Source organism: Galendromus occidentalis, unplaced genomic scaffold, assembly GCF_000255335.2.
Source record: "Galendromus occidentalis unplaced genomic scaffold, Mocc_1.1 scf7180000076592, whole genome shotgun sequence".
Classification (NCBI taxonomy): domain Eukaryota; kingdom Metazoa; phylum Arthropoda; class Arachnida; order Mesostigmata; family Phytoseiidae; genus Galendromus; species Galendromus occidentalis.
In genome coordinates this window covers 96375-107329 of record NW_003804581.1, presented here as the reverse complement: position 1 = coordinate 107329, position 10955 = coordinate 96375, and the positions used below count along the sequence as shown (strand labels likewise).

Genomic DNA, 10955 nt, shown 5'->3' with positions numbered 1-10955 from the left:
ACGACTTCGGCAGGAAGACGACTATTCTCCCGGACCCAGAGCATTGCAGAGCTAAGGTCCGAGCCGTCTGAGGTCCTCAGCTTGCATTTGTTTCCGCGAGGGATAGTCATCGCACTCGAATGTTGGGGACCTGGCGGAATCGAGACCGTGCGGTACTGGGTATGTTCTCCATCGAGGCGATACATGGGGATCCCCTGAGCTTCCGGCTACGGATCTCGGAACGGACGCTCGAACATAAAAGTTGCCTCAAGAGAGCCAAGTCCTTATCGAGTCTCGCTTGATCCTACGGGGAGCGACGCCAGAATCCCTTGACTAGACTGGCCGCTGATTAAGGAGGCTGGTGTTTTCCGGAGCAATTTAGATAACTCCCGCAGAAGTTCTTGCTATATGCTTGGCGAATCATGTGGTTTCAATGATCTAGATATACCTGACGCCGTGGTATTCGCCGGCGGGAATATGGCAAATCTTCAGCGGCAAGGCGCGCGAACCTGGTTCGGCGTTTGCGAATTTCCGAAGGATGCAATTTCTCGATCCGGTAGTTTTGGGCATCACACCGTCGCGTCGTCTGAATTCTCTGGCAAGCGAGGCCATCGAGTTTCTGAATCCGAGCTTCCCCAGAGCGTCCTTCTCGGGGTTCGGACGTCGATTGGACGGAATGCACCTTTCTCGGTCTAGTGTTGCTCGAGATTCACGCGATGCGCTTGGACGCAGTATCAGGTATCGGCCGATTCTAAGGACTCGTGGTCAGACGCTACGCGTTAGTCCCTATATGACGGCCGAGTGAGAAAACAACATCAAAAGATTCGCATTCGGACGCAACAGACTGACGAGTAAGCACAAGTTGCGGCGCACCGCGGGTCATGGGAAGATAATCTCAATCCTATCGAGGTTAGACACCGTGACCTTTTCAGCACCGACTCGCGCGCGTACCGTGGCGTCGTTCTTGTGATGACTCATCCGTTCCTTCGAGAGAAGCGGCTGATGCGCTGGAGTCAGAAAGGAAGAAGTAAGACAACGTGTACATCGATGCATGGAAGTACTCATCCAATAGACGATTCTGACCATTGGTGATCACACGAGAATTTCATCGGATTTTGTCGAGGAATCCATTGCAGATCCGTCGGTCGATTGCGTGCTCTGACTACCCAGGGGCGGTTTCCATACGCATTGGCGAGACTGAAAAAAGTCGGGAAGCCCCGCGCATGGGGAGGAACGAGACTCAGGATCACATCATCTCCGGCCCTGCTGTTTATCGTGAAGCCCCTCTCGATGTGCCAGCCGCCACGTATAGTGTTCCTTGTTCCTGAAGATGTTTATTGACAGCTTCGATCGAGTTCCTCGGGCAATCACGAATCTCCGCTGTAGATAGAGTCAGAATTATTTTGATCAACCGAATCGGCCTCCAGGCCCTCATCTCTAAATCCATCGGAAAAGTGGTCATTTCTCTCGAATCTGCTCAATTATGAATATTTGTTCCCGTTTAGCAGGCGTACCGATGCGCCAATATCGAGCTGAATGCATTTAATGAACAGGGGAGTTCAGACGGGAGCTCTCGCAAAAAGAGAAATCCCCTGATCCTTGGACTAGAGCCTCGTAAATTCAGTTGTCGCACGAAGAGACAGCAGGTCTCGAAAACCGTTTTACTCCGAGCTTCCCGGAAACTTCCTGATTCCCCGACGTCGCGCATCGCGATATCGCATCCGCGGAATGCGGCAGATCGCAACTCCGACAAGAGTATCTATCGCTACCCAGAAATTGCCTTCCCCACTCAGATGGATGTTTCGAATCCACGAGAAGTCTGGGTTCTCGCAGCGGGGGCGTGCGTTAACGTTGCACCGACATGACGTCAAGAGTCGCGGGAAGGCGATCCAGATCTTCACGCTGGAGTGATGCTGAACCCAACGATACTCGCATCCTGTCGGCGCTTGGAGTTAACGATATTCCAATAGGGCCCGAGATCGATAAGCGAGTCGGCGATGACGTTGCGGGCTTTCCGACGGTTCTGCTTTATTTATCCAGCTTGAGTTACGTTCGGTCGCTCGAAAATGGGGAACGACGACCATCGGAAGAGACCGACTTTGATTTCGCGGCGCTTCCTTCAGATTTGTCGCTTCCTAATAATAGCAATAACAATAATAATCGATCGAGGGTGCTTCGGGGTAAATCCCGTCGGGGATGTACCGATAGCACAGACTTGTCAGTCGTTCTGGGAGTCCGCCAATACGTCCGCGCACCGACTCTATCGATCGCTTGTCTCGATTAGACGCAGTTCTGCGGGAAAATAATTTCTAAGGAGGGTCAATCGAAATACCACAATCTCCACATCCGATATTCGCCTGCCTGGATTTGCCGTCCCGAAAGCGACAAACGTCGGTTCGGGGAGCGATCCGGAGGGTTATCCGGTCAGATGGCCGTTCTGGAGTGGAACGTTCCTCTCGCGATAGCGATTCCGACGGAGAAGAATGACGCATAACGTCGACGGCGCGACGCGTTCCCTTTCGTATACGGGAGGGCTGAATCCACGTGTGCGCGCCGAGTGATTCACGGCTCAGGGCGGAGAGCGTTGGATCTCTTTGGGTGAGGGCGAGATGCTGGTCTGGAAGAAGAGCCCGTGAAAATCTGCCTCCCGAGCATCGCTCTGAGTATTCTGTGTGTTCGAGTCGCATCGAAAAGACCTCTACCCTCTGTGCACGACTCAAGACGAGCAACATCTGGCAAGATGAAAGGTGAACACGAGCAGCAAGTCCAGGAGTTCAGACAGAAGATGGAAAATGTCATCAACACCAACCCGAGTGAGTGTCTCCGAAATTTTCTGAGATATTGTAAAGCCGGGCCCCGTTTTGGGTTCGGTCAGCCGGAAACTTCCCTTCTCGATTTTCGAAATCCGATCTCGAGGGAAGAACCTTCCGGTGGAAGCCTTAATCGTTCTGGATCGGAAGCGATTCCCCGCCTTAGTTGCCCTTCGATTGGGGCATCGCCTCAATCGCTCCGGGAAGCTCTAAGAGCCTTCCGGAGCTTGCGCGTATTTTTGTCGCTCTATCGTGTGTCTACGCGGCTTCGAGCTGTCAACCCATTCAGTGTCGGAAACGAGCTGCCTGATTCAGGCTAGGCCTACAGGTCTAGCGTTCCCGAGACCAAGGTCAGCTCGGCCACTAGCTTCTCGCCAGTGTCGATCGCAATCTGAGTAGAATGTTCAGGCGATTGATTTCTAGTGTTTTCGACTCGTTTTGAAGTGTAGCCTTATTACATAAGTGCGAGAGATGTACTACAGGGATTAATTCGGTAAGTCCCCGTGATCGCGCCGGTATGACTTTTGACAGCGGCTTATGGGAAATTTTTGTTGCTCTCTGAGGTCAACGGTTACATACGCCCGGAACTGGGGTGTAATCAGAGATGACAGGAGATGGCGTGGATTCAGATGGACGCTCATCGGGAAAAACCGCTCCATGACGGAGATTCAATGTGCCATTGAATTCGAACCATCCGATACAGAGGCATTCGAGGCTGCGTATTCTCGACGGACCTACAGAGGCTGATCGGTCCCGCCACGCTCTGGCTTGACAAAGCGTTCCGTGCGTGCTCGAGACCGAGGCCCCATATGGGTGTCTACTCGGAGCAGTCGCTCATCTTTAGCAGTGGACCAGAGAGAAAGGTTAGCGGTGGCCCTGAGGCGGCACCCGCTTACCCCTGTATCACGAGGAAAAACTCCGAATAGGGCTCGGAAGCCAGAAGTTTCGGCGCATTGCGAAACAAAGAAAAGGATGTGACGCTCCTTGAGTGTCGTGAGCACAGCATAAAGTAAACGGTTCTTTGCGGAGTCGAGAAATCTTGTCTCGCGGAGCCAGGGGATCCCCGCTCGTGGTCAGCGCCGGGTTCGATTTCGCCCATCGGGATATTCCGCCCGAATTCGCCGGATTCCCGATTTCCGCCTCGATGAGTATGGCCATGTCCGTTCGTAGAAGTTCCGCTTCCGAGATCACGCGTTCCCGTCTGTTTCGACGGACAACAATTTGATGGAGTTGCCAACTGAATATTCATCGGAGCTCGTATCCATTATGTTAGCTGCTCGATTTCGATCCCCGCTAATCGGTGAGTCCGATCGCGAGCGCCACTCCATATCTCTGAGTGAGAAATCCCTGACTGAGGCAGCCCTTATCCTCGGGATCCACAGAGGCTTTGCGTAGCGTCACGCCAGTGTATTATTTGCATTGACGCTTTATTTTTCGAATTTGCTGCGTCACTCTCCGGAACATCCCAGGTATCGACACGCTGTTGATTTGACACCTTCAGAGTATTATTATCAAGGCTCCACGCGAATCCACGGGCGTGACCGAGATACGAAAGTACGATCGCATTCATGCAAGTCGTGAATCGGAGTTATCGGAACTTCAGGCATCGGCATCGAGGCGTGCCAAGTGGGAATCTCTGATCTCAACTCTCATGGAGGCACGATTACCCGCTTTGGCTCACAAAAAAAGTTTCAGGGAGGATTGTCGGTACAAAATTGAAGCAAAACATTTTTTTTTGCAGCGATATTCCATCCGGCCGACGTGAAACGTATTCAAGAGGATGCGGCATACTGCGGTCGGTTCCTGAGGATGACCAAAAACGACCCAGATCACGCGGTCGAGTATGCCAAGAAAGCCTTCGAATGGCGAAAATCCATGGGAGTGAACGGTGAGTTCCAGAACCATTGACCCACCCAGGCTAGAGCCCTAATACTCCCGCTCGGGACTCAGCGAGAACGTAGGTGATTCCGCCGTCGACGCCGCGAGTGAATGACCCGGAAAAACTAGCGAATTCTGGGACGGGCGCTGCGCGAGAATCGGGAGGCACACAAGATGTGGTGACGTACTGCAAGTTCCCGCGGAGCTGGGCATAGACGCTACGGTGAAAGCGGAACCGTCGCTCGCCTACCACTGGCACATCATGTCGTGAGCCAGCTGGACGTACGAGGACGTGACGTTCGCCCACACTCCGTCGCTGGCGCTGGGAGCTTTTGCCGTGATGAACTATCGGTTCGCCTCGATTAGAGCCCTGGCGCTGAAATGTCCTCCGTGGCACAAGGGCTTGGAAGCCTCGCAACCATGAGCTCCGAAATTCTGCCGTCGCCGGAGAAAAAAAACGGCTCAGAAAATAAGGCTCCGGTGCTCGTCGGAGCGCCGCGGCTCTTTCACTCGTCAATCTCCGTTTTACAAAATCTCGCGAGGCATCCGATCACTAATGAGGTCTCTTCATTCCAGATATGAGCGAGTCGACCCTCAAGGCTTGCCGATTCCTCAAGTCCGAGTCTCTCTACCCCTACGGAGTCACGAAGAGCGGCGCCCATATACGTAAGACGATTGTTCCATAATAATTCCCTGACTTGCTCCTTCGGATTTGATCATTCATCATACGCATCCATGATCGTTCCGAACTTCTCCGGATTAATAATTGCGCCACGCGACGAATGCTCATTACTCGAATTCTCCTGTCCGGATTCAATCGAGAACAGGAAATCCGGAATTTGACATCGATCGTCTTCCCTCTTCCCGCTTTAACGGGGAATCGAGCGTAAAAGGAAAAATTCATATGGTCCATCTCATTCTTAACGGTTCGGATCCGAAGAGGAAAGTGATTCAAAGGGAGAGAGTGATCGGGGATCAGACGAGTCGGCATCGATTTCGGCTAGAGACTGCGGCCACATTCGGTCATTTGGCGACGAAGGGGGAAAATCTCATTCCGCGGTAGACCAGAATCGGATCCAGCCCATGGACACAAGCGTAGGTTTAAGGCCGCGTCCTTTGCCTCGGACCCAGTGCAACTCTTTACGTTCACCGTACCATCCGAACATCCGGTCACAATGGCCGGGATAATTCCGCCGCAGCGCTTACGTCAGAACGCGCTGAGGCTCTGCCAAAGAACGGCCGACTACAGAAAATCGAGCTAGTCCAGAAGATGATAATCCAAAAAACTCGAAGAGCCTATCGACTCGAGGCTCCTAGGGCTTCTGTGGTGGGTAACGGCGACTCGATAAAATGTCAATGTAACACGTTATGCTTGAGCGGGCCTATTGCGGGCAAGCGGTAGAAATGGTCAGCGCTTGAGGAGCCAGCTCGAAAACTCCTCAAGATCACTCCAGAGCTGCGAGGAACAATCTGTCGGTTTCCGCCAAATCGAGGACTCACGCGTGCGCGAGTCTCCGAATCATGTAGTTTCGGTCCATGTCGTGAGAATTAGAGGGTCACTGCAAAATATCGATGGCGCGCTCCGAAATCGTTGCAGTCAATCCCCGCAGAGTCTTCGGGATCCAGACGCTCTATAGATGGGAGCGAGGGGCCCAATTGCCTCCGGGCGGTGGACTGCTATCAAATTCCAGAAGATAGAGGCGGTCTCTGTATATGTTTCATAATAGTTTAATCTACCAGCTGGAAACACTATTTTTCCAGTCGTCATGAAAGCGAGGAATCACATCAAGCCGAAGAATGCAGAAGAAGCTCTGGAGCACAGGAAGCTTTTCGCTTTCGTCCTCGATACGCTGATCAAGGAGAAGAATGTGGAGCGGGTTTGTCTCATGATGGACTGTCAGAACGCCGGAGTCAGCAACGTGGTACGTACACGACACGAGCTTGGGTATTTCCTCCCCAAGTACTCCGCTCGCGCTCTGAATAATCGTCATCGCTCCCTCCCGAGATCCGGAGTCGCCAGAACGATCAACTCCATTACGATTCGATGGCTCATCGATAAAGACAGATTATTTTTTCCTGGTGGTCTTCGAACAAATCATATCAGGAAATGGAATTCTGAATCAGAGTGTTTGTTTCACAGGATATGGAGGGAATCAACTTCATGATCTCGGCTTTCCGCGACTACTACCCCGCGTATCTAGAACAAATCCTCGTTGTGGACATTCCGTGGGTTCTGAAAGGTAATGGCTAAAGCATCCTTCCACGTCATTCCGAATTCCTAGATTTTCTGGAAAACTCCAGTCTAAACCAACAGAAAGCAAACGAGCGAAGAGTTGATCTTTGAATATTCCCCCAGCTGTCTGGACCGCGATCAAGAGACTTCTGCCTCGTGAGGCACAGAAAATCATTCACTTCGTCGACGCGAAGCACCTCTCTCAGTACATCGAGCCGGACAACTTGCCGATTTCTCTGAATGGCACGGTAGGTCAATCAGCGCGGTCCGACCAGCAATGAGTGATGTTGCCTGATGAGATGATGCGATGTTCGAGCATTGGTACACGATCAGCTAAACATTCAATGCGATTTTCTCCCAATTTCAGAATGACTACTGCTACAAATACGTGCCAGGTCAGGCCCTCGGCCTGTTTTGTCCAAAGGCCCAACAGCTCAAGTAGAGGACCGAATCCGAGAAATTCGAATTATGAAGATCAAGTGATGAAAATAATGATGGATGATATGAGAGAAGGATTGATAAAGAATAGCCCGAAATCGAGGGTCGTCGGTGGACAAGGAAATGATCGCGGTGCCCGACTCGACGGACATGTGCAGGATGCGCTCGTGCGCCGACCGACCGACAGGTCCACAGACAGTCAGTGAGAAGACACCCGAATCACCACGCACAACCCAAAGCATTCACGGCTATTGCCAATACTTCGATTCATAGAAATTAGGTATAGTTATGCAGAGCAAAGACAATAATGTGATGTGAAAAACATGAATAAAAGTTCCTCTTCCGTCGGTCTGACTTCCCCTTGAGCCCATAAGTCCGTGCTGTCTGCTTCTGGCTCTCGCCACTCAAGCGTTGGAGAATCGAAACAGCGCATAAGTCTGGCGGTCACGGTCGTCGATCAAGGCTGGGGGAAGGCCGATCCTCGGTTCTTTAAACGAAACCTAATGTGTCCTGAGAGTCCTCTAGCGTCAAAGGATGTAACGCGACAGAGACACGTCGAGATCTTGTACCCAGAGCAACCAGCGACCGTACGAAAATGTTTTGCTTAAGATTTGGACCTTGAGTCTTGGCCCGCTGATAAGGACCGCTCCTCTCCCTTCGTCATCTCTCTGGCTCGACGTAAAGAATTCTCTAGCGTTGTGATCCGATATGCGGCTTCATTCACTTCGCTAACTGGGTGTGACATTCCCGCTGCGGCACCATGCGACGGTTTGGGTCAAACTAGGACTTGTTCAAACTCTCGTCTCCCGATGGGAAAACTCGCTCAGCCGTCTTAGCGCGAAATCGAGCTGTCGAATCGGGGCTTCGGAAATCGCGGGGGCTCTGCACTGCCCATCCTATGCATGCGATAGGCTCCAACCCGGATGAATCAGAGAATCAGGACCCAGAAAATGCGGACCCGAGCTTCGTGATTCGTGATCAGGCGGCTCAGGCACGGTTGACTTTCCAGAAAACTGGGAAGACGAAGTCGACGAAACGATCTCTCGATACGGGACTGGACGATCGCCGAACAGTCACTGATCTGCTTTTCGCTCCAGGGCAGGACATCACCGCGAATCTCGGCGGGCGCAGTTCTCCGCGCTCTCTCGTCCGCAGATAATACTTGGATTGCTCGTGGCTCCTTCTGTGGCTACCGCTTCTTGGGAGAAGCAGATCGCTTTGGGCGTACAGGGCGTCATCAAAAAGACATCTCCAATAGATGTGCAAAAATCATACGGGAGCTGACCGTGATCCAGGAACAATATGGGAACGATAGGAAATGGCGCTCGAGGACCGATCGACATATCACTTGACGGCGCGGCGGGGTGGCTCAATAGCCTCAGAAAGGAACACCCGGCCGCCGACCAAATGGGAACGTTTCCCTGTTTTCAATTTTTGGCAGCCGCGGATACTCCCTGTCCTCTTCCCGCGTTACTCCACGAAAACCACAGAATGCGGAAGACGAATTTCTACACCGGGATGAGCGTGTAAAGTCTCATTAGTTTTTTAAGAATGAAAAAATCTCGCTGGATCGGTTCCGTCGTTAGACGCGCCAAATGCGAAATGGGGATATCCGCGGAACGCAAACTGAAGATAGGAATATCCACGCTGGAGCGATGATGGAATCGGAACGTGCAACAGCAACTCCGAGAATACTCAATGCACAAATGGATGATCATTGCCAGCAATGGTAGATCGAAAGCAATCGATTCGAGCCCTGGGAACGCGAGATGACAAAGTCACCGAATGTGCTGACTGACAATGAGCACCTCAGGGGTGGGGAAAGAGCTCGGGGAAGTCCGATCGCGGAGTTTTTGCCGGAGATCCGCCGTGCCGTTAAGGATATCGGGAGCTTACGCAGAGCGCATTCGCGGTTCCGGGGAACTCACGGATCGGAATCGTCACAAATGAGCCGTCATTTATCGAATATCTCGCCGCGCCGACACGGCGAAACGGAAAAATGTTCCGGGTGGATGTCGCACTGGAAAAACACTTCTGGAGCGACTGGAGGAAGAGGAGAATGATTCGCCTCGGGATGCTTTCCTAAGAAATCGCCGACGCTGATCTTGAGCAGGTTGACGTTACGCTGGATCGATGTTGTTTTTGACGGTCGCTATCGGCTCTGACTCCGGACCTTGCCCCGCTTAGATTCGCCTCCGTTCAACGATTCGCCGTCGAGGACAACCTGTGTACTACCGAACTAATCGAAAGTGAGGAGCTCCGATAGAGCTTCTCCAGACATTTGAGGATAATCGAATAGCTAGCTCCCTTCGACAAATATGGACCCACGCACCCGAGGGACCGCTGAACGGGAGTCGCTCGCTCCTACGACCCGTGCGTGGTAGCGGAGCAGGCGGGCGGACGGATGTACAAGCTACCAGGTGGGCAAACCGAGCCCAGCCCAACGAAACAGGCTCTCTGGTCTTTTCCTGTTCGAGGCATGCGGCTATCATCGGGAGGTTTCGAAAAATTTCGGGGCTAATTTTGCCACACACACACAGGAATGAATACCAATAAACAGAATCGCTCGGCTCAAAATTCAGCCCGGGTCCGAACTCCGCCCTCGAGCCTCTGTGGTATCCGATACGCAGCGCGATGCCGTTTTCGGGCCAGACCAGCTGGCAAGTACACGAATCGGCCCTGGCGAGTCAAACCGAGCGGAGAGGAGAGAGAAGAAACCGGACCGGCTGCGAGGAAGGGAGAGAGCGCGCTAGCGAGCGAGCAAGAGCGACGATCGTGAGCCACAGAGAGAAAGCAGAGACCAACTCACGGGAAGACGACGGCGGCGACAACTGGGGAAACTCGGCAGTAGGCTGCGGACATCATTGAAAAGACATTCGCGGTCTGCTGGAGGGTGGATCTCGCGGCTCGCGAACTATCGGAAAGTAATTTTGTTCTCTTTCGCAAGTGAGTAAATATCAGATATCGGAAGCCAATGTGGTCAGCTAGCTTGCCATCGGAATATGCCATCGGCCACTACCGAGCGGCCCTACAACGGAAGGCTTCAAGCAACCAATTAATAATGAACTCCCCACGCAATTCGGGAATCCAAGCGACGCTATCGAATTTCGGCCTACGATCATGTCCAGAGTGGAGTCTTCCGAAGATTCTCGCATGATCTCAGCGGGTTTCTTCGCTTCGACCCGACATTGAGACTGCCGGAAAAATTAGTTGTGAATATTTCGGGCGTTCGCTCCCCATTGACGGGAAAACTAGGCCGAGGGTTTGGGACTTTTCCTCGGTCGGCTCTCCTCGGCGTAATGGGAACTCAAACTTTCTGACCCGAGTCATCTCCGCCGGGTTAGACACGGACGTGTGCCCGAGAGGGGGCATCTCAAATGGGAAAGCAAATATTGAAATATCAACGGGACAGTCTCTGTCTGCAGCACTATGGGGGGGCGACGGTACGACTTCTCAAAAATGAAAGTAAGACGATAATTGGAAAATTACACAAAACGAATTGTGATGAGATTGACATTTTTGTACGCCCTTCTTCCGAGCGACCCTCCAAGTCCACATCCCGCTCTTGTCTGAGTCTCTCGGTCCAAAAAGAGGGCTCCTAAAGATCTCCCGATGTC

The 10955-nt window shown here is 52.4% G+C and overlaps 1 protein-coding gene across 1 annotated transcript; it reads left to right on the top strand.

The window, feature by feature from the left end:
* The first annotated feature begins 2631 nt into the window (after positions 1–2631).
* Positions 2632–7838, top strand: LOC100902972 (motile sperm domain-containing protein 2). The gene is made up of 7 exons (XM_003739833.1): positions 2632–2792; positions 4531–4677; positions 5244–5333; positions 6429–6589; positions 6808–6907; positions 7024–7148; positions 7268–7838. The coding sequence occupies exons 1-7, from the start codon at positions 2720–2722 to the stop codon at positions 7340–7342; spliced, it is 771 nt and encodes a 256-aa protein (XP_003739881.1). The 5' UTR covers positions 2632–2719; the 3' UTR covers positions 7343–7838.
* The last annotated feature ends 3117 nt before the right edge of the window (positions 7839–10955 follow it).